This window comes from Eumetopias jubatus, unplaced genomic scaffold, assembly GCF_037043125.1.
Source record: "Eumetopias jubatus isolate StellerSeaLion01/CBP00866 unplaced genomic scaffold, mEumJub1_p1.0 scaffold_8, whole genome shotgun sequence".
Classification (NCBI taxonomy): Eukaryota; Metazoa; Chordata; class Mammalia; order Carnivora; family Otariidae; genus Eumetopias; species Eumetopias jubatus.
In genome coordinates, this window is record NW_028274814.1 from 122,027,221 (window position 1) to 122,051,977 (window position 24,757).

General features: G+C 35.0%; 1 protein-coding gene across 1 annotated transcript in view; it reads right to left on the reverse strand.

The window, feature by feature from the left end:
• Positions 1 to 17,778: 17,778 nt before the first annotated feature.
• SLC5A8 (solute carrier family 5 member 8) overlaps positions 17,779 to 24,757 on the reverse strand; it is a 67,144-nt gene continuing 60,165 nt past the window's right edge. Inside the window, exons 13-15 of the mRNA XM_028121711.1 lie at positions 21,514 to 21,617; positions 18,163 to 18,242; positions 17,779 to 17,904 (exon numbers count right to left, since the gene is read on the reverse strand). Of these exons, the coding sequence (XP_027977512.1) occupies positions 17,779 to 17,904; positions 18,163 to 18,242; positions 21,514 to 21,617 (310 nt within the window). The remainder of the gene's footprint in view (positions 17,905 to 18,162; positions 18,243 to 21,513; positions 21,618 to 24,757) is intronic.

Sequence of the window (24,757 nt, forward strand, 5' to 3'; positions counted from 1 at the left end):
CAGTAACAACATTTTTCTAGATAGGTCTTCTGAAGCAAGGGAAAGAAAAACAAAAATAAACAATTGGTACTACACCAAAACAAAAAGCTTCTGCACAGCAAAGGAAACAATCAACAAACTAAAAGACAACCTACAGAATGGGAGAAGATATTTGCAAATAACATATCCAATAAAGGGTTAGTATCCCAAATAAAAAACTGATACAACTCAATACCCAAAAAACAAATAATCAAACTAAAAATTGGTAGAAGACATGAATAGACATTTCTCCAAAGAGGACATACTGATGGCTGACAGACACATGAGAAGATGTTCAATGTCAGTCATCATCAGGGAAATACAAATCAAAACTATAATGAAATATCACCTCACACCTGTCAGAATGGCTAAAATCAACACAAGAAACAAAAGGTGTTGGCAAGGATGTGGAGTAAAAGAAACGCTCTTGTACTGTTGGTGAGAATGCAAACTGGTACAGCCACTATGGAAAACAGTAGGGATGTTCCTCAAAAAGTTAAAAATAGAACTACCCTAGGATCCAGTTATCACACTACTGGGTATTTCCCCCCAAAATACAAAAACACTAATTGAAGAGGATACATGCACTCCTATGTTTATTGCAGCATCATTTACAATAGCCAAATTATGAAAGCAGCCCAAGTTTCCATTGATAGATGAATAAAGATATGGAATGTAAGTATATAAATATATAATGGAATATTATTCACCCATTAAAAGGAATGAAGTCTTGCCAGTTGCAATGTCATTGATGGGGCTAGAGAATATAATGCTAAGTGAAATAACTCAGTCAGTGAAATCAAATGCCATATGATTTAATTCATATGTGGAATTTAAGAAACAAAACAAATGAGCAAAGGGAAAAACATTTAAAGAGAGAGTGACCAAGAATCACACTCAATTATAAAGAACAAACTGATCATTACCAGAAGGAAGGTGGGTGAGGGAATGGGTGAAATAAGTGATGGGAATTGAAGAGTACACTTATTATGATAAGCACTAAATAATGTATAGAATTGTTGTATACCTGAAACTAATAATAACATTGTATGTTAAATATACTGGAATTAAACAAAAGACAGACAAAAATGCCACAAAAAGAGAAAACTACAGGTCAATATCTCCAATGAACATACATGCAAAAATCCTCAACAAAATATTAGCAAACTGAATTCAACAATACATTAAAAAAATCCTTCACAACAATCAAGTAGTATTTATCCCAGGGATATAACGGTGGTTCAATATTCACAAATCAACCAATTTGATACATCACATTCACCAGAGAAAAGATAAAAACCATATGATCCTCTCAATAGATGCAGTAAAAGCATTTGACAAAATACAACATCCATTCATGATAAAAACTCTCAAAGTGGGTTTAGAGAGAATACACCTCAACATAACAAAGGCCATATATGGAAAAACCCACAGCTAACATCATACTCAATGATGACAGCCTGAAAGCTTTTCCTTTAAGATTAGGAACAAGACAAGAATGTTTGCTCTCACCACTTTTATTCAACATGGTACTGGAAGCCCTAGAAGCAACAATAAGACAAGAAATAAAAGGAATCCAATTGGTAAGGAAGAAGTAAACCTGTCACTATTTGCAGATGACATGATTATCTATCTATCTATCTATCTATCTATCTATATATATATCTATCCCTATATATATATCTATCCCTATATATATATCTATCCCTATATATATCTATCCCTATATATATATCTATCCCTATATATATATCTATCCCTATATATATATCTATCCCTATATATATATATCCCTATATATATATATCTATCCCTATATATATATCTATCCCTATATATATCTATCCCTATATATATCTATCCCTATATATATATCTATCCCTATATATATATCTATCCCTATATATATATCTATCCCTATATATATCTATCCCTATATATATATCTATCCCTATATATATATCTATCCCTATATATATATATCCCTATATATATATCTATCCCTATATATATATCTATCCCTATATATATCTATCCCTATATATATATCTATCCCTATATATATATCTATCCCTATATATATATCTATCCCTATATATATATATATCCCTATATATATATCTATCCCTATATATATATCTATCCCTATATATATATCTATCCCTATATATATATATCCCTATATATATATCTATCCCTATATATATATCTATCCCTATATATATATATCCCTATATATATATCTATCCCTATATATATATCTATCCCTATATATATATCTATCCCTATATATACATCCCTATATATATATATATAGATCCCTAAGACTACACCAAAAAACTATTAGAACTGATAAATGAATTCAGTAAAGTTGCAGGATACAGAATATACAAAAATCTACTGTGTTTCTATACACTAATAATAAAGTAGCAGAAAGTGAAATTAAGAGAACAATCCCATTTAAAATTGCATCAAAAATAATGAAATACCTAGGAATAAACTTAACCAAGGAGGTGAAAGGCCTGTACTCTGACAACTATAAAACACTGATGAAAGAAAATGAAGATGACACACATAAATGGAAAGGTATCCTATGCTCATGGACTGAAAGAATATTGTTAAAATGTTCATATTACCCAAAGCAATCTACAGATTCAATGCAATCCCTATCAAAATATCAACAGCATTTTTCACAGAACTAGAACAAGTAATACTAAAATTTGTATGGAACAACAAGAGAGCAATCTTGAGAAAAAAAGAACAAAGCTGAACGATCATAGTCTCAGACTTCAAGATATACTACGCTAATATAATAATCAAAACAGTATGGTACAGCACAAAAATAAACACACAGATCCATGGAACAGAGAGTCCAGAAATAAACTCATGCTTATATGGTCTGTTAAAATATAGCAAAGGAGGCAAGAATATACAATGAGGGAAAAACTATCTCTCCCATAAATGGTGCTGGGAAAACTGGACAGCTACATGCAGAAGACTGAAACAATCACTTTCTAACACCATACACAAAAATAAACTCTAAATGGATTAAAGACATAAATGTGAGACCTAAATATGAGACCATAAAACTCCTAGGGGATAATCTCTTAGACATGGGTATTAGCAACATTTTTCCACATGTCTCCTGAGGCAAGGGAAACAAGTGCAAAAATTAACATTGGACTATAATCACTAAGTATCAGAAATGCAAATTGAAACCACATTGAGATACCACTTTACACCTGTCAAAATGACTAGAATCAAAAAGACAAGAAATAACAAATGTTGGCGAGGATGTGGAGAAAAAGGAATCCTTGCGCTCTGTTAATGAGACATGGTTGCAAATTGGTGCAACCACTATGGAAAACAGTATGGAAGTTCTTTTAAAAATTAAAAATAGAAATACAATGTGATCGAGTATTTCCACTACTGAATGTTTACTGAAGAAAACAAAAACACTAATTTGAAAACAATATGTGCATCCCTATGTTTATTGCAGGATTATTTACAATAGCCAAGATATGGAAGCAACCCAGGTGTTCATCAATAGATGAATGGATAAAGAAATGGTATATATATAATGGAATATTATTCAGCCATAAAAAGGATGAGATCTTGCCATTTGTTACAACATGGATGGACCTAAGTGAAAAAAGTCAGAGAAAGAAAAGTACCATATGATTTCACGTGTATGTGGAATCTAAAAAATAAAACAAACAAGGAAACAAAAAAGCAAACCATTAAATACAGAGAACAAATTAGTGGTTGCCAGAAGGAAGGTGGGTAGAAAGATGGGTGAAATAGATAAAAGAGCTTAAGAGGTACAAACTTCCAGTTATAAAATAAGTCATGGAGATAAAAAATACAGCACTGGGAATATAGTCAATAACTATAACAACACTGTATGGTGACAGATGGTGACTACAATTATCATGGTATTGAGTAATGTATAGAATTGTTGAAACAATGTTTTAAACCTGAAACTAATATAATATTGTATCTTATTTATACTTCCATTAAAAAAGAATACAATAATCATAAAAAATCTAAAATCAGCCAAGGAGCTGAACATTTTTTCAAAGAGGACAAGCAGAAGGCCAACAGATACATGAAAAATTGCTTAACATCACTATTATCAGGGAAATGCAAATCAAAACAATAAGATATCACCTCACACATGTTAGAACGGCTATTATCATATAGAAGAGAAATAACAAGCATTGTGAGGATGTAGAGAAAATAGAACAACTTGTGCACTGTTGGTGGGAATAAAATTGATGTAGTCATTATGGAAAACAGTATGGAGGTTTCTCAAAAAATTGAAAATAGAACTACTATATGATCCAACAATTCCACTCCTGGGATTTTATCCAAAGAAAACAAAAACACGAACTCCAAAAGATATCTGCACACTCACGTTTATTATGGAATTGTTTATAACAGCCATGACATGGAAGCAACCTAAGTGTCCATCGATGAATGAATGGCTAAAGAAAATGTGTCTATATCTATATACACATATACAGCTGTGTGTGTGTGTGTTACCATTTGCAACAACAAGCGTGGACCTTGAGGTCATTAGGCTAAGCAAAATAAGTCAGAAAGAGAAAGACAAATACAATATAATCTCACTTAAATGTGGAATCTAAAAAAACAAACCCCCAAAATCCCTAACAACTGAACTCATAGATAAGGAGAACAGATTAATGGTAGTCAGAGGGTGGGGATGGGTGATATGAGTGAAGGTGGTCAAAAGTACAAATTCCAGATATAAAATAAATAACTGCTGGGGATATAGTATATAGATATCATGATTATAGTTAATAATAGTATATTGCATATTTGAAAGTTGCTAAATAAATCTTAAATTTATCTTAAAATTAGAAGTAGATGTGGAGATGGATGTTAACTAGACTTACTGTGATCATTTCACAATATATATAAATACTGGATTATGTAGTATACCTAAAAGCAATATAATATCAATTATATCTCATTTTTTAAAAGATAAATAAGTACTAGGGATATAAGTTACAATATGATGACTATAGTTAATACGGTTTTATGGTATATTTGACAGTTTTTAACAGAGTAGATCTTAAAAGTTATAAGGAAAACATTTTAAAAAATTTTTGTATCTATATGAGATGATGGATGTTAACTAAACTTAAATCATTTTGACAATATATGCAAGTCAAATCATTATGCTGTACACCTTAAATTTATACAGCACTCTATGCCATTTATATCTCTAACTGGAAAAATAAAAAAAGAAATCCAATGTTTATTGGATGAATGCATGCAAAAACAAATGATATAACCATCAAAATATTAGCATATATTTATGATGAACTTTCCTTCCCTGTCTTGATGGAAGAATATTTAAAATATCATGCATAATGAATATGCCATAATTTGAGGATTTTCTAATCAATGAATCTTATGAGTCTTCATAAGACTAGAATATTAGAAATATCCTACTTCAACACTGTAATCTTCATTAAAACTTCAGCCATCTGGATCCTTCAAGAAAGTAGTAATTCTAGATATAAAGTTATCCAAATAGCAAGGGTGGTTCATCTTGGAACTGACAAAATTTTATTTTAGCTGATTTTTTAAATGGACATCTTTGTGCAAATGGACCAAACTTTCCAGAGGTTCTTAAAGAAAAATGAAACCCATTTATCCTTCCCTTGTTGATTCAGTGTGAGCACTGTAAATATATTATTCTAATATACAGTAGAGACAGACTTAGAATACAGCAAATACCCTGCCAGGCAACAGACCCTTCTAGATTCAACACTGCAGAACCTCAAATGGTTCTCAGGAAAGTGCTGATCAAAGACCTAACTTTGCATCACAGCCTTCAGAGCTGCCACCCTACTTAGACAACTTTCTTCACCTTAGTCCCATCTCCATGCTAGCCAAGTCTACCTCCTCATATCCCCCAGAAGAGCAGATGCCTTCACTCCTTCCAAAGCTTTCCTTACACTATTCCTCTGTGCACCACACTCCCTGACAAAACGTGTTTCCTCTCTTCTTTGCATAGTCAAATCATCTCTAGCTTCAAGGTCTAGCTCAGACTCCCAACCGTTCCACAAGTACGCCTCTCAACAGGTCATGCCCCTGGGCTCCCCTCTTGCCAGGAGTCTCCTATTAAACAATCTGCCCCATTCACTCAGACTCTTTCCTTACCTAGTGCATAGATGTCTGTCATATCCTCACATAGCTTCTAAGTGATAGAGGTCAAGAACCACACCTTAACTTTCTCAATGCCTAACAGAGTGTGATGCCTACAGTCAAGCGTTCAGTGCTTCTTAAAATAAATGAAACTGAGGGCGCCTGGGTGGCTCAGTTGGTTGAGCAAATGCCTTCGGCTCAGGTCATGATCCCGGAGTCCCGGGATCGAGTCCCATATCGGGCTCCCTGCTCGGTGGGGAGTCTGCTTCTCCCTCTGACCTTCTTCCCTCTTGTGCTCTGTCTCTCATTGTCTCTCTCTCAAAAAAATAAATAAAATCTTTAAAAAAAAATAAATGAAACTGAAAGGGAGACACTGTTGTTTATAACATGCAATCAATTTAAACTCACTTTCCTGTAAACACATTTCATCATGAAAGGGACAAGTGTAAGACATTAACTTTAATCCTCTAGTGAAGTTGAAGTCACCCAGATTTAAATGACAGCTATTATTTTTCCAACAGAGATACTGAGTAATTTCTCCAGATTGCCCATTGATTGTCCAAAATTGGATACCAATTTTATAATATTTAACAAAAAAATTTAAGAAGGCTTGCTTAACACCGCTTTCATTACACAAGTGATTTTGAATACTTGATATACTCAATCCTCTATTAGAGAAGGGTAAATACTAAAGCTGTTATTAGTGGTACCCTCTGTATAGCTGCACTCACTTTGCCTAGACGTCAGCCCCCAAGGAGGTAATCTTTAATTTTCATTAATTCAGACCTCACTAATTAGGAAGTTGTGATCATATGGAAGGGCTGAAGTCAAATACGCAAAGAAAATATTGTGAACAAAATAGAGTAAATATTTGAAAAATTTTCAAAGGAATCATTTATATACAGTTTATTTACTAGTCATAAACCCAGTTTGTTTTTCTTACTAATTATCATTATCATCTAGTTCAATAGTTCTCCAACTAATTCTAGTATGCATCAGAATCACCTGGACCCTACCACCACCATTCCTGATTCAGGGGAGCCAGAGAATTCTAACTGTTACAAGTACCCAGGCGGTGGTAATACTGTTGGTTGGGGATCACTCTTTGAAGACTACTGATCTGGTCAATATTTTGCTGTAATTTGAATTACTTTAATATACTCTACAATTCAAGTTGAACTTAATCAGTTTTCTCTGACTGTGTAATATTTTAGAGAACATCACCCTGGTGGAAAGTTAGGTGGGTAGCAATTTTAAACTGTGATCTTAGTATTGTAGCAGTTATCAGTTAATCATATCATTCAATACAAAGCACTGCTACTACACGGTCCTAGCTGAGCAGAGCACTGGGCATTTCTTGAAGGATTGATCAGTGCCACAAAAGGTCTTTTACCTTGACCTGCACTTTGTATCAACCCAGGAGCCTGAGAATAAATTCTCCCAGCTCCAACGCTTCACCCTCACCAGTTTAGGAATGAGCTTACATTAATATGTACAATGAGCAAAAATATTAAGATTATACGCTCTGGAGTCAGACAAAACTGAGTTCAGATCCAAGGTGTATGACCTTAGGCAAGTGATTTAACTTCTCTAAGACACAGTTACCTCATGAAGTGGACACTGCAGTACACTGCTGAGATCCTCCCTCAATGAAGGACTTCTTGCCATGACGTTGGGGGGTGGTAAAGCCAGACAACATTTATCTCTCAGCCCCTTCTTAATTGCCTCACTGCAGAGGATCACCTGCTCCATGACCACACCCCTTCCTGTGACAGCGCATGTCAGTGATTAACTGATGCAGGAATATCAAAGTCTGGCTGTCTTGGCCCAGCTTGGGATAACTCTAAAGGGCTCCTCTCACTTCAGAATATCTGGGGAAACTGTCCTTGGATCAACACTGCAGCTCAACCTTCACCTCTGTCCAAATCTGCATTTTCAGTCTTCCTTCCACAGGTGTTAATCCTAAAGGCTCTCCTTAATAAACATTAAACACAACTAAACTCCATCTCAGACTCTGATTCTCAGGGAATCAAACAAGTGACACTCACTTAAAAACAAACCAAAAAGTGGATGAAAGCTCTAAGAAGCAGGAATTGTATAGATTCATTCATTTAACAAGCATTTATTTGGCCAGACTCTGTTCTGGATACTAAGAATAAGGCAGTGAATGCAGATGACTAAATTTAAGAAAAGAGATCATGCAAAGCATTAAGAGATTGAAATCAATTTTTAGCTACGGTATTGACTACTTGCTATAAAAAGAGAAAAGTATTTCTACCTCCCATCACCACTCCTTCACCTGCCTAGGTTTTTTTTTTAAATTGTCTAAGCTTATAAAATTCATGTTCTGTTCGGAAACCATAAAATCCTTGATTGCTAGTCTAAGTAGTTCTTATCCTGTTTGAGCCTAATTCCCATAAGAGTTTCCTTCCTTACCTCCTTGCTGCCCTTGGGAGCTTAGAAATCATTATGTTGCTCTTCTACTACACTAGATTGTAGGAAATTGTGACACTATTTAAAGTCCTATTCATCTGGACACCTCATACAGTAATTTCTGCCTCAGTGCTTATGAAACATGGTAAAGTTTTTCTAACTAACTTTTCTAAAGTTTTCTAACACCCCAAGGCCCCATGCCTGTCCAGACACACCATTTAGCTAAGTGTTTACATACTGGGGTCTTATAACTCTAAGCTCTAACCAGGAGCTGGGACCTGGGTTGTGTTGGTTTTCAAGCTACATAAGCCTATGATGGTTTGCTGCTGCCATCCCTGGCTCAGCACATAGAGTAGAACACAGAGACCCTTCTTCAAAGGCTCACCAATGTATTAAATCTCATTGCTTCCTTCTGACCTTCACAGCTTAGGGGGCCCATTTCTACTCTAGGAGTTCCAGAACCAAACTCTTACCTTCTAAGATATTTTATCCTTACCACCCTAAGAGGCTAGACTTCTGACACTCAAAAGCCAAGAAGAAATCCCTCTTTTCTCTGGTATTTCCTGAAGCCTCCCTTTTCTGAGCTATAAATATCAAAGACCGGATTATTTGAATGTGAAGAAGAGCCAAGGAGGCAATAGAATGCTCCAGGGAGTAGGGGAGGTCATTGGTTAAATTTTCCGAATATCTCACCATTGTACTTCCCTCAGAATCTCCTCACATGCCTTTCTTCTTTGTTTGATTACTTCCCCTGTAGATGGTCTCCTTGAGCCAGCCCCTTGCCTCTCCAACATTGGTTTCTAGTTTTTTTTTTTAGATGTATTTATTTATTTATTTATTTTTATTTACTTGAGAGAGAGAAAGAGTGAGAGAAAGACAGCATGAGTGGAGTGAGGAGCAGAGGGAGAAGCAGACTCCCCGCTGAGCAGGGAGCCTGATGTGGAGCTCAATGTGGAGCTCAATCCCAGGACCCCGAGATCATGACCTGAGCTGAAGGCAGACACTTAACTGACTGAGCCACCCAGGCGCCCCAACCTCTCCAACACTGTAAACCAAGAAACTTCTTGATTCTTACCACTCTTTTGCAGTCTTGCCTTTGCCTAGGTAGTCTAGCTTCTACCCAGTGTTACATAGAGATGCCATGTCTGGCCTCAGCAGGAAGGTAAATCTATGTGTTTAACTCTCTCTCCTATCTTTTGTCTCCCCACCTCTTTCCTTTCTCCCCCTCCATCTAGCTTCACAACTGGTTCTATTATAAATTGCACTGTACTTTACATGCCTTATTTACTGAAACATCATGTTTCCTACTCTGCCTTAAGTATGTGAATAGGAGGTTTTATATTTTTCTAAAATCATATATTTACTTCTGTTAAGCTCTCAAATGACTTTTCTCCGTAACTCACTTTCAATTAAAAGAAAACCCTCCAACCCTCAGAATAGAAGAAATGTTTGCAGATTATTTATCTGATAAGAGACTTATATCTTGAATATGCAAAAATCTCTTACAACTCAATAATAAAAAGACAAGCCAATTAAAAATGGTCAAGGGGTCTAAATAGACATATCTCCGAAGAAGATATACAGATGACCAATAAACATAAAAAAGATGTTCAACATCACTATCAGGGAAATGCAAATCAAAACCACAATGAGATATCACTCTACACCCACTAGAATGGCTATAATAAAAAATATAGTTAATAACAAGCTTTGGTCAAGATGTGGAGAAGTTAGAACCCTCAGATAGTGCTGATAGAAATGTAAAATGGTGCAACCATTTTGGAAAACAGTCTGTCAGTTCCTCAAGTAGTTAAGCATAAAGTTACCATATGACCTGGCCATTCCACACTAGGTACATACACAAGAGAAGTGAATATATATGTCCACACAAAATCTTGTACACGGGGTTCAGAGCAGCATCATTGATAATAGCCTAGAAGTGGAAAAAATATATCTTTCAACTGAGAAATTGATAAATAAAATGCGGAATAGCCATACAATAGAATATTATAAGGCCACAAAAATGAAGTATTGATATATGCTACAATATGGATAAACATTAAAAACATGCTATGTGGAAGAGCCAGTGACAAAAGGCTACATATTCTGTGACTTCATTTATATGAAATGTCCAGAATAGATAAGTCTGCAGAGACAGAAAATAGATCAGTGACCACTTGGGCTAAGGGGGCTGGGAGAAAACGGGGAGTGAATACAATGGATATGGAGCTTCTTTTGTGGGTGATGAAAATGTTCTAAGATTGTGGCAATGGTTGTATAACTCTGGGAATATAATAACCATCAAACTGTACACTTCAAATGGTATGATTGTATGGTATGTAAATTACATCTCCATAAAGCTTTTATATAAAAACAAAAGACTCTCCATGTACCTCAGCATTCATGTGTTCAGTTTATAAGAGATTATCCTATTTTGCACATTGTTTTGAAATTGCTATGAGTGATGAATTATCTCCTCATGCCTCCACAGCCCAGGATTAAGCAAATGAAAAGAATAATAATAACAACAGAACTTTCGAAAAGTTACAGTCCATACTCAGACAGATCGGGCTCCTCCTGCTAGAAACATACAGAAATTCTGGATAAAATGTCACAAAACAAAAATTTTAATACATAGTCAAACTTGTAAGAATGAAAAGGGAGGGGCACCTGGGTGGCTCAGTTGGCTAAGCGACTACCTTTAGCTCAGGTCATGGGATCGAACCCCACATCGGGCTCTCTGCTCGGCGGGAAGCCTGCTTCTCCCTCCCCCATTCCCCCTCTTTGTGTTCCCTCTCTCGCTGTCTCTCTCTCTGTCAATTAAATAAATAAATTTAAAAAAAAAAAGAATGAAAAGGGAAACACCAGGTCCCAATATTGAAAAGAAAAATGATTGATGGTTGTCAGAGAAGAAGAGGGTTGGGAGGTGGGCAAAAAGAGTGAAGGGGCGCAACTATATGGTGATGGATGGTAAATAATATGGTGATCACTTTGCAGCGTATGAAAATGCCAAATTATGCGGTACACCTAAAACTAATTATATACCAATTTTACTTCAATTTAAAAAAAAAGCTGAAACCATAGCAATGGTACCAGCAGATGTTGAATAACCTATGAAGGTATAGTTCTTGATGAGTTCGTGGGTCCTCATGGGGACAGAGGTTTCTGCTTCCAAAATGTGGAAGAGTGAGAACTCTACTCCAAGTATCACCAAAAGCCTGAAGCCTTGAGGAACTGTACCATTATTTAAAAGGGAATTTATTTTATTTTATTTTATTTTTGTAAGTACAACTTTTTATTGACCAGAATCCTGTGATCTTGCTAAACTCAGCATGAGTTTAACAGCAGTTTGGCATCCTCCTTAGGATTTTCTACATTGAGTTACTTTATCTTTATTTATTTTTATTTTTTTATTATGTTATGTTAATCACCATACATTACATCATTAGTTTTTGATGTAGTGTTCCATGATTCATTGTTCACATAGAACACCCAGTGCGCTCCATGCAGTACGTGCCCTCTTTAATACCCATCACCAGGTTAACCCATCCCCCCACCCCTCTCCCCTCTAGAACCCTCAGTTTGTTTCTCAGAGTCCATACTCTCTCATGGTTCGTCTCCCCCTCCGATTTCCCCCCTTCATTCTTCCCTTCCTGCTTTTTATTTTTTTAGCATGTAATGTATTATTTGTTTCAGAGGTACCGGTCTGTGATTCAACAGTCTTACACAATTCACAGCGCTCATCATAGCACATACCCTCCCCAATGTCTATCACCCAGCCACCCCCCACCACTCCAGCAACCCTCAGCTTGTTTCCTGAGATTAAGAATTCCTCATATCAGTGAGATCATATGATACTTGTCTTTCTCTGATTGACTTCTTTCGCTCAGCAAGAAAGTTTGCCTCTCTCCAAGTCTTTGATGGCGAGGAAAGTACCTGAGACTACAACCCTAAACCCTGTGCCATGCATAGATAAAGGATGAAAATTGATCCTGTGAACCTAAGACAGAAGCCCTAACCTGAGATAATGATGTAAGATTGGTAGACGGCAATTAAAACACGGGCACAGCCAAAGCTGATTTAAAACTTCTCTGTAGAGACTTTCACTAACCGGAGCCCAAGGAACTCTCACTAGAAAAAATACAACCCCTACTGAAGATAAACTTTCAGTTAAATGATCAACTACACAAGGAAAGAAACCACCATGATGAACAGTAAGCAAATGAGCAAGTAGAAGAATTAGCACGTCAAGAATTTCAGATAACAAAAGAGTAATAAATATGGTTAAAATTATTAGAGATAAAAGAATAATTTGGAATCATAATGAAAGAATCCAATCTTAGGAAAGAATAGGAAACTTTGAAAAATTTGAAAAAGCACATCCAACTCTAAAAATGAAGAAAATAAAGTCATTGAAATGGAAAATTCAATGGACAGATTAAGTAGCAGATTAGGAAAAGCTGAAAAGAAAATGACCTTTTATATATATGTATGTGATGCATCTTGAAAATTTTAAATATAAAAAGATAAAAAATATGAACCAGATTAGGAGACATGGAGGAGGATAAAGAGGTATTCCCCTAATAGGAGTTAAAGAGTTACAGGACAGAGAAAATGGGAGGGGGAAATATTCAAAGAAATAATGGCTAAGAAATTTTCAGTACTGAAGATGTGACTTTTTATTTTCAAAACAGTGTTAATTACTTAAAGCATAAAATATTCTTCAGCGACAAAAGTTCTGCATGTTTATTTGCTTACACTTTTATAATCCGCATGTAATATACAGAAAAGTCCTTTATGTGGTAGAGTGGAAATAACTCTGTAAAACCTGATAAACTTAATTATATTCAATTTGACTTTTCTTCCCCAAGAAGAGACAACTGCAAAGACACTTGCCTCTCTCCAAGTGTTTTTTTTTCATTTTGAGAAATTTATTAAAATAAAAACAAGCGTCACTTGTACATAGAAATAGTCATTTGCACTAAGTATTATTAAGAGCGGAAAAGCAGTTTTAAATATATCTTAAAAATCACAAAATATATTGATTAAGGCACTACATTCCATCCCATGTTTTCAATAAATACACTGTTCTTTAAAAAGGCAGTACTGCGTACCTCTGATTAAATCAACATAGGCACTATACTAGTCAAGGCAGATACACTTTGCTGTGGCCATTGTGTGTAATTTACTCTCAAAAGAACTTTCAGTAGCTAAGATTAGCATTTTCTTAGAAAAAATAAAAATAAAAAAAAAATCACAGTTTTCTCTTTCCAGTTTAAGTCTCTTCCAGAGAGACCTAGCTACAAAAGGTGCGGTTTCTTCATATATTCTTTAGCAACAAGGAATTAGGTATAAAGATCACCTCCCAAGAAGTAAAGCCATCAGAGGTTAGATGTCTCAGCACAGCATGAGTCTTTAGAAAAGTATTTTCTCCAGCTGCACTAAGAGTTTAATCAGCAAGTTGAAAAATCAGAAATGCAAACATGTTTTACACTATAATGTTCAATTCCCTCAAGATTTTTCACAATGGGCACACAACTTATATACAAAAGTAAATTTTACAATAACTAAATTATGTGGTGAATTTTCAGTAACTGTGCATGCATTCAGTTGACTCTCTATCAACAACTATTATTGGAAAAAACTAAGAATTTCCTACAAGAATTGACACAGAGAGTCATTCCCCGGATCTCAAGCCTATCCCTGTCCCTTTGTGTCTACATCATGGACAGAAACTGAGTTGTTAACAAATAAACTATACTTCCTGGTGTTTTCAAAAGTAAAACAAAATTATGAAATCTTCATATTCATATATTTGATATTTCCTTCATCTTAATGTGCGTTAATGTTGGAAATCATGTTGCAAAATGAAACTTTCATAAGAGTTGTTTTTATAATTATTAACAATTTTATATTCCTTAATATTTTCAAAATGCTTTGAAAATATATGGTCATTATTCTGTATCCTAACATTGTGTATGCCAGTGAAACTTTACTCCTCACCTGTAGATGAGAATGATCAGATAGAAGAGTCAAGGGAATTTCCCTAAAGGAACAAAACCAGCTTGTGTAACTTCAGGAAAATCAAGATTGCAACCTTAACCTCTAGGGCAGGATTTCTTAAACCCAACACTATTGATACTGGGGCAGGATCATTTTTGTTGTGAAGAGGGACTGTCCTATGTGTTACAGGATGTTTAGTAGTGTCCCTGAATTCTATCCACTAGATGCCAGTAGCACCTCATCACCAGCTGTGACAACCAAAAATGTATCCAGATATTTCCAAATGTTCAGGCAGGAACTGCCCCATTAGAACCACTGGTCTAGAGAGAAAATTAATGCATAAGCAATCAAATAGATGCATATATATTTATACCATTTTACATCCTACATATAAAATTTTCATTTCTCTATGGAGTGAATATGATTGGTCTGTAGCTTTCTTTAAAGTTTCCATTCCCTCTGTTTGAATAATCCTGCTGGTTCCTAAATAGAGTTCAATATTTCTATGGCACATATTTTTTAGAGAGGGAACTATCTCCACATCATTACATTGCAAATTATTAACAGTTTGTCTTTTTTTAAAACTAGCAAGTGACCTTTGTCTCAAATTTTCATTTCCAATCATATTAAAATTTTAAGTAGCACTATTTGAGCTAATAAAGTGCTATCTAATCTTTTATACTCACATTATTTCTGTGAGGTAGTTAAGTGTTTAGAGTTAAATTCCATCATTAGAGTAGATTAAGGATAAATTCAAGGTCATACAATCTGTCAATGACAAAATGAAAATAGACTACTTATGTGGCTTTTCCCTCCTGTTGGGATTGTTGTAATTCAGAAATAATTAAGAACATTAGATGATTTCATTTACATTATGATATATTAACATTTTACCTCTTTGGTTTCACCCAAAGATTCAGAAAAGATAAATGATTTTTCATAATTAATAACAGTACTTTGATTTCTTAAGAATCTGGTCTGGCACTCTTATGTGTTCATAAAGGTAAAATATCAACAGTTCCCAAAGTCACAAAGATATGTTTGGTTAAATAAAGTGGACAAGAATGGAAGTATCATATCTCTCATTAAGAATCCATTGCATAGGGGTGCCTGGGTGGCTCAGTCATTAAGCATTTGCCTTCAACTCAGGTCATGATCCCAGAGTCCTGGGATGGAGCCCCGCATCGGGCTCCCCGCTCTGCAGGAAGCCTGCTTCTCCCTCTCCCACTCCCCCTGCTTGTGTTCCCTCTCTCGCTGTGTCTTTCTCTGTCAAATAAATAAATAAAATCTTAAAAAAAAAAAGAATACATTGCACAATCCCTTTGCAGTTAGATAAGGAAAAAAATTATTTATATAACTGGACTTTGATTTCCAAAATTGATTTTTTAAATTTATTTTATTATGTTAGTCACCATAAAATTGAAGCATTCTACACACATGTGCATTTACACTTATTAAATAAATAATAGTTCAAATCACACTTGCATAAAACAAATAAGATGATATCTTCCTACTCATTAAAAAATGTAGAAAGATTTACAGTTTGATGCATGCTTACAAACATATTGATTAAAAAAATAACATCTATACACAAATGAAATATATGAACACATCATTAATTTAAATGTTATATAAATCTCTTTCTTTAGACAAATGCTACTTCCTATTTTTTTATCGCTTCATGTTTTCAATTGGCAACCTTTAAAAGTACAGAGCATACTTACCTAAATACCAGGAAATAAGCAAAAAAGTATTTAATTCTAAAATATATTTAATGTACCTAAATGTTTTTCATGTTATTTTAAAACATTATAAAGCAAACAAACAAACAAACAAAAGAAACACATTTCTAAACAGTATCTAATGTGGGAACTGTAGAAAAATTTGTTATTGATAAAAGTCTGTGACCAAACTCTTAGCAATTGAGATTGCTACTTGAAGTTTTAAAATATGGAACAAAGCATATAGTTAGTAATTCAGAATATTAAAAAAAAAAGTAGTGTTTGCCTTTGTAATTTAGCTCTTTAAATGGGTGAATACACTAGAATTCAAGACTTCTAAGCATACACACTTTAAATTCAATTGACTGCAAATTAGTTGACATTCAAATTAGTATCATTCAACACAATCATGTAATTCCACATAGCTTAACCATTTCAATTATGTAAATGTTCTTGGGTCACCAAATCCACAAGTACCTATGCTGCAAGTACTTTAGTCAGTACCAGGCTCATAGGATTTCCAATTTATAGTCTGGGACTTAGTGAACAAGGATCTGGGTAGCATGATTCACATTGGGTATCTCAAGACATGGAAGCCCAAGGTAACACAGTAGATAGGAAACTAGGAAGGCAAGCAAAGTGAAGTGTACAACAAAACCTGAGTTGATGGGTCAGAAACTAGGACTGCATATAAGAACCAGAGTGTAAGGCAATATAAGCAGCCAATGGCCAGGAGCTCTAGATAATTAGCAAAAAAGGCACAAGAATAGATACATAGCACCAAAAAGACCTTGATCACTGGGGCTATGTTCTGTCCCAAACAGGATGCTTCTTGATTACCACCTTCCTGAACCAGAATTGGTTCCAAGGTTAATAAGCTCCCTGATAGGGCTGGTATGGATCAATGAGAAGCAAAGATCTAGACAACACAGATCTGTCACCTCATTGTTTCCTAAAAATAGAGTATGTTGTGGAAGGAGAAAAGGTCTTTTCAGTATTACTTCTGATTTTGGCAGACCCCAAAACTTATATGCTAGCATCAAATGCATGGAAAATAATTTTAATAATGGCCAAATTTAAAAATACTCTTTTTGACCATCAAGTATGTGTGTATATGTGTATGTTAATCCTTCAGCATATATGTGGTCATAACTTTCATAATGACAACTTCATTAAAATAAAAGAGAAATAGAGGGAAATGCTGATGCTGAAACTCTTAACTCCAGAGCAGCATCAATTAATGAGTATAGTAAGTGAAGAGTCTGCACTTTGCTTTAACAAAATTTTACCCCCAAAAGTTTCCCCCAAAACTTCACTCATTATAGAACCCTCCCCGCCAAAAGAAATCTAAACCTGATCCAATTATCTTAGAAAACATATATAACTGGATCGCTGTTTAAGATCATCTAGTATCACAGATGTTTCACAAATGAGTCCCACTCATCTTGCCACTTTGATCTGGGAAGTTCAATTCAATATGGTTGAAGGCAGGATTATCAGTTCCACCGTCTTCTACTGGGTGAGAATTATAACTTACAATATGCTTCTTCTAAAAGAAAATGTTAACATAGTGATTAGAAAAAAAAGGAACTATTCAATTCTAAATAATTGTTACTGCTTTTCTTTCTCTAAATCAGCTTTGTAGTCTATTGAAGACAAGATATACAACAGAAATAGACCATCAAAGAATAGGGCAAATACCTTCCTTGTCCATCAGAGTTCAAAAGAGTCTGAGGACTAACTGGTATTCTATCCTGGTGATAAAAGCACAGTCTTACTAATTTAAGGAGAAAGAAAGCCAACTTACTTTCTTAAAAATGTCAAAATTGGATAAAAAGTCCTCTTTGGTTAATAGGAATCTGCGGTCTAAGTTTTGTTTTCTTCCTCCTGAAAAACATTTACGTCGTTCACAATGTTAAAACAATATCTGTAACTACCCAGTGATGGCCCATCATACAAGCATTTAACTTGTGCACATTCTTCTCTAGGCACTCATAAAACACACAGAGAAAGAGAATCTTTTACATAGTGCTGAAGACTTGGTTCATTTCCCTTTTAGTCTTAGATCCGGCAAGCCCCTCACTATGACAAATGAGTCTACTGTTTAAAAATGAATGAGATGGTTCTTAAATGCAAGGAACCTACCTCAGTGGTACTTAACCTAAGAGCCCAATACTCATAGGGAAACTGATTTAAAAGCATCCTCTGTGATCTACCAATAAAATATCAAGCCATTTGCCTCTGCTTCAGACAGAGGAGTTGCCTTCCCCTAGTTTGATGGCTATGAATGCAGATGTGCATGAAGAAATGCAGGAAATTATGAATTATTGAATAAATTAGTTAAATAAAAATCAATATAATGATTGGTGTTTCAACTCCTCTTCCCTAACATTCTGCTTTATAAAAATTTTTCTTTGTTTTGGTATTTTATTTGTAGATCAAAGACAAAGCTTTTTAAAACTATGGGTTCTCAAACTACTTTTGTACAAATCATCTAATAGATGTACTTCAAATGCAGATTCTTAGACTCCAACCTGGACCAACCCAGTTAGAAACTCTGGAAAGGGGCCACTGAATCCTGATTTTTAACAAATTTCTAAAGTGATCTTCATGCTTTCTAATATTTGGGAACCACCACTTCAGTACAAATATTAGGCTTTTAATTATGGGAATCTCTGCTGTTCTGGAGACGGGATCAACTTTAAATTAATTCATTCAACATTGTTGAGTGCCTACCATCCACTAGAGACTCCACTAGATGCTAGAGAGACAGAGATGAGTAAAACAATTACTCTACCCATAGCTCATGGTCTACTTAGGGCATTATTTACCGTATTTTACTAATGAGGAGACAGACCCACTCACGGTATACAGTACATGGTTAGGTGAAACTGAAATGCCAACCAAGTCTGTATGGCCGGAATTCTTACTGAGTCCTAGTATTCCTATTTATTTCCCAAGGATTTCATGTTTCTAGATTATTTTTTCAAGGTGCTCATTGCTGCTGTGAAGTGGAAATAAGTCATTTATGAAATTAATGAAGTTGAATTGTTTTTTATCACTGGATGCCTGCTCACCTAGGTAAAGCATGACTTTATAAAACAAAAGAAGCAGTCATATATGGTTATCAGAATAAATACTTTTAAGGGAAAAAAAAGGAAGTGCTCAACGGGAATGCTCTGATACTCCATTTTCTTAAAGAAAAAGGAATGGGTTGATCAAGGATCTAAGGTCAAATAGTACAAGGAGATGTATTTAGGTGTATTCCTGATCTGAATAATTGGGTTACTGGTAAGAAAACTTTAAAATCTGTCTTAAAATATATCAAAACAAACAAAAGAATAGATTTACTGTGTTGGTAATTTAATTTATGAAGAAAGGCACAGTCCTCTTTGAAAAGAAACAGAATAGTTTAAAACAACTGTTTGAGAAGTAATAAATAGCTACAAACTTTATTATAAAATGTACATTATAAAATGTATAATTGTGCATTGTACTATATTATAATTATAATTAATATAATTGTTGATATGATTATATTAATATTACTGGTAATATTAATATAATTTATTAATTATAAATACAAGTATCACAGAATTTGAAAGGCAGTGCTATTCAGGAGCCACAAAACAGGACTGATAGAATTCCTTCAAGTGGCACAGTGCTGTAGCTTTGTAGCATAAAGCAAACAAAGACATCAGACATACTAGGACAAAGTATGGGATTTCTGACTAGTTACTGCACATTTGATGAAGAGGGCAGTGGGGCTACCTTCCCCCGCTCTGGATGTTATGGATGTACATGGGTGAGGGAATGAAGGAAATCGGGGAGCCCAGCACTTCTCACTAACTCTACATTACTGCCCTGCTTCGAGCCACCATGATTGCTCACCTGGATTACTGCAATAGCCTCCTACCTGCCCTCCTTCCCTTATAGACTATTCTCAAAACTGGATCAGAGTGCTCCTTTGAGAGTTATTGGAAAAGAAATTGGAAAAGTATCCCATGTAGTCACCTAAAAGACACAGTGATGGAAAATAGGAGAGAAAAGAGAGAAAAATTAGAATAACTGAGACTCAAACATTTGACTAACAAGAGTTCCCAGAGAAAGAAAACAGAAAATCACAGGAAATTACAAAAGAAATAATATAGGAAAATGTCCTTGAACTGAAGGGTCTTCGGGCAAAGCACTCATTGTGAAATGGGTCACGTGCAAAGGGCCAACAGGTAGCATGGCACTGGCATTCTAAATAACAACATAATGAGCTAGGAGAAAATTAAGACATTCTCTCAGAAACAAGAAAGGTATTTTTTTTAGGATTCTCTAATCAAACAAATGATCAATCAAGTATAAGGGGGAATTAAAGGCATTTTTTTCCCAGAGACACCACATCTTCAAAATCTCTTGTCTACCCTTTCTCAAGAACATGCTAAAGGATGTGCTCCATTCAGTTAAGGGGATAAACAAGAATTATAAATAATGGAATACAGGCAACAGGGAATCCAACATAGGAGGGACACCAAGGGAAGTCACAGAATGAAGACAAAATGAAGTCCCAGAATAACAGCTCTATAGCAATCCCAGAGAGCAGTGTATACGATGTGTATTATCAGTCTGTTTCTTTAAATAATGTTTTTAAAGTTTATGGACATGTGAAAAAAGCCTCACACTATGTTCAAATGTAAGGACTGTGATTATCATTCCTTACGTGTGTATTCTTCTTTACAGTTTACAAAAAGTCAGCATAGGACAATGAAAAGATCATGACATAGGATTGTTGTAATAATACATGTAAAATCCTAGCATTGTAGTAGCTACATGTGATTTTGTCAAGCACTTTATTTTTATCTTACAGCAACCTGTGAGATAGGCAAGTCAATTGTCACTATTCTCATTTTACACATAAGTTAGCTAAGTCTCAGAGTAGCCATATGGACTTCCTTAAGTCTATGCAGCCAGTAAATGGCAGAACAAAGGTTCAAATAGAATCTTCTGCTTTCAAGTCCAGGCACTCAAACTTCCCATGAGGAAAATGGAACAAGTAATTAAACTAGTTGTTAACAGGACTATAGAAAAATAACATAAATAGCTATAAAATAGATACAGAAAAAAACTAATATAGAGGTAAATACAACAATACTAATGTTTAGATAGTTACCTGTTGGTAAACTGATTAGCATTCCCATGAATACCGTTACCAAAGTTCCAAGAGTGCTGAAGTATAAATATGATAAAGAATACCAGTTATCCATCAGTGGAGTCCTAAGAGAAAACAAAAGCATAACTGTAAGATTTCACGCAATGCTACTAGCAACTAGAGCAGTCTCGAAAATCTTCATGCACGGCAAAGTCAAAACAAAATATTTAACAATGTTTTTAATGTCATAATCTACTGTTCCAACTTGATCTTGTTGGATCAAGAATTAAAAGCCTGACTTAACCTTGACCATACACTATAATATTAAATGTCCATGTGTATTCATTCAATTCTGCTTTATGTCCCAGGCCCTGTTCTTGTCATTGGAAAGTCTACCATAAAAAAAGGTTGGTAAGGCTCCTGCCCTCATAAAGTTTGCATTCTAATGGAGAGAGAAATACAATAAATAATTAAACTAATAAATATAATAATTTCCACTGGTGGAAGTGCTATAAGGAAAATAAAACAAGGTAACATGAAACAGAGTGCAAAGAAGGAACTACACTCTAATGTGTGGTCAGAGAAGGCATTTGTGAAGAAGTGACATTTGAACTGAGATCTGAATAACAAAAAGTTCTTGAGGAAAGCATCCTAGAAAGAGGTAAACACCAGCTGACTAAACCATTATGAGCAACATAAGAGTAATACAAGATGAGAGGAAGCCAGACGTCTTTTTTTTTTTTTGTTAGATTTGTATGAAGTTTGGATTTTACTCTGGGCAATGGCACTTGTGGCAGTATTTCAAATGGAAGAATGACATGATCTGATCTGTTTCAAAATGATTGTTCTAGAATCCCAATTTCAGCTTTAATAGAGTAGCTTGATTTAGAACACCCATCTGGCTAAGAAAAATGTAAAAAAAATGGAGGGGGGCACCTGGGTGGCTCAGTCAGTTAAGCAGCTGCCTTCACTCAGGTCATGATTCCAGGGTCCTGGGATCAAGCCCCGCATTGGGCTCCCTGCTTGGTGGGAAGCCTGCTTCTCCCTCTCCCATTCCCTCTGCTTGTGTTCCCTCTCTCGCTATGTCTCTGTCAAATAAATAAATAAAATCTTTTTTAAAAAGTGGAGGAATGAGCCAGGCAGGCTTTTTTTTTTGTAAGACACCAGAGAGTCACAACAATTAAGACTTGAGGGGCCAAGATCCCAGAAAGAAGGGAAATACATTGAAGTGAGCTATTGAAATTAAGATCATGTGGTATTACCGGGGGAAAAACAGACAAAATAGAACAGAATAGAGAATCAAGATACAGACACATGAGAAAATAATATCTGGTTTACATCAAATTTGTCACTGCCTTGCAATGGGGCAAAGGAAATGTCTTTTCAAAAAGTGGTGTTTAGTTAATTGAATATCCATATGGGAAAAAATGAGTCTTGATTACAGCACCTACAGAAATCAATTCCAAAGTAGATTACATTTCATTAATGGAAATAGTTAAAAATAAAGCTTTTAAATGAAAAATTAGAGGAATCTCTTTATGACCTCCGGATAAGCAAAGATTTCTTAACTGGGACACACAAAGGACTAAAAATATAGGAAAAGAATGAATATTTATTCTTTAGTAGGATGTTCTTTAACCTCTATGTATTTGTGGTCTTCCCAAATTTTTCCTATGGTTGACTTTAAGTTTCATAGCATTGTGATCAGAAAATATGCATGGCATGATCTCAATCTTTTTGTACTTATTGAGGCCTGATTTGTGACCTAGTGTGTGATCTACTCTGGAGAATGTCCCATGTGCACTCAAAAAGAATGTGTATTCTGCTGCTTTAGGATGAAATGTTCTGAACGTATCTGTTAAGTCCATCTGGTTCAGTGTGTCATTCAAAGCCATTGTTTCTTTGTTGATTTTCTGCTTAGATGATCTGTCCATTGGTGTAAGTGGTGTGTTAAAGTCCCCTCCTATTATTGTATTATTGTCAATGAGTTCCTTTAATTTGTTATTAGCTGTTTTATATATTGGGGTGCTCCTGAGTTGAGGGCATAAATATTTACAATTGTTAGATCTTCTTGCTAGATAGACCATTTTATTATGATTTAGTGCCCTTCTTTATTTCTTGTTACATCCTTGGTTTAATTCTCAAATGACATAATATTCTATGTAGAAAACCTGAAAGACTCCACCAAAAAACTGCTGGTATTAATACACAAATTCAGTAAAGTCACAGGATACAAAATCAATGTACAGAAATCTGTTGCATTTCTATTCACCAATAATGAAGCAGCAGAAAGAGAAATCAAGGAATTGATCCCATTTAAATTGCACCCAAAAACATAAGATACCTAGGAATAAACCTAACCAAAGAGGTAAAAGATCTGTACTCTGAAAACTATAGAACACTTATGAAAGAATTTGAAGATGACACAAAGAAATAGAAAAACATTCCATGCTCATGGATTGCAAGAACAAATATTCTTAAAATGTCTATACTTCCCAAAGTAACCTATACACTTAATGCAATCCCTATCAAAATATCACCAGTATTTTTTTACAGAGCTAGAACAAACAATCCTAAAATTTGTATGGAATCACAAAAGACCCCAAATAGCCAAAGCAATCTTGAAAAAGAAAAGCAAAGCTGCAGGTATCACAATTCTGGACTTCAAGTTATATTACAAAGCTGTAGTGACTAAGACAATATGGTACTGGCATAAAAACAGACATATAGGTCAATGGAAGAGAATAGAAAACCCAAAAATGGACCCACAACTATAGGGTCAATCAATTTTGACAAAGCAGGAAAGAATATCCAATGGAAAAAAGAGTCTCTTCAATAAATTGTGTTGGGAAAACCAGATAGCAACTTACAAAAGAATGAAAGTGGACCACTTTCTTATACCACACACAAAAATAAATTCAAAATGGATGAAAGACATAAATGTGAGACAGGAAGCCATCAAAATCCTAGGGGAGAACACAGGAGCAACCTCTTTGACATTGGCCATAGCAAATTCTTACTAGACATATCTACAGCGGCAAGGGAAACAAAAGCAAAAATGAACTATTGGGACTTCATCAAGATAAAAAGCTTCTGCACAGTGAAGGAAACAATCAACAAAACTAAAAGGCAACCTTTGGAATGGGAGAAGATATTTGTAAATGACATATCTAATAAAAGGTTGGTATCCAAAATCTACACAGAATTTATCAAACTCAACACCCAAAAACCAAATAATCCAGTCAAGAAATGGGCAGATGACATG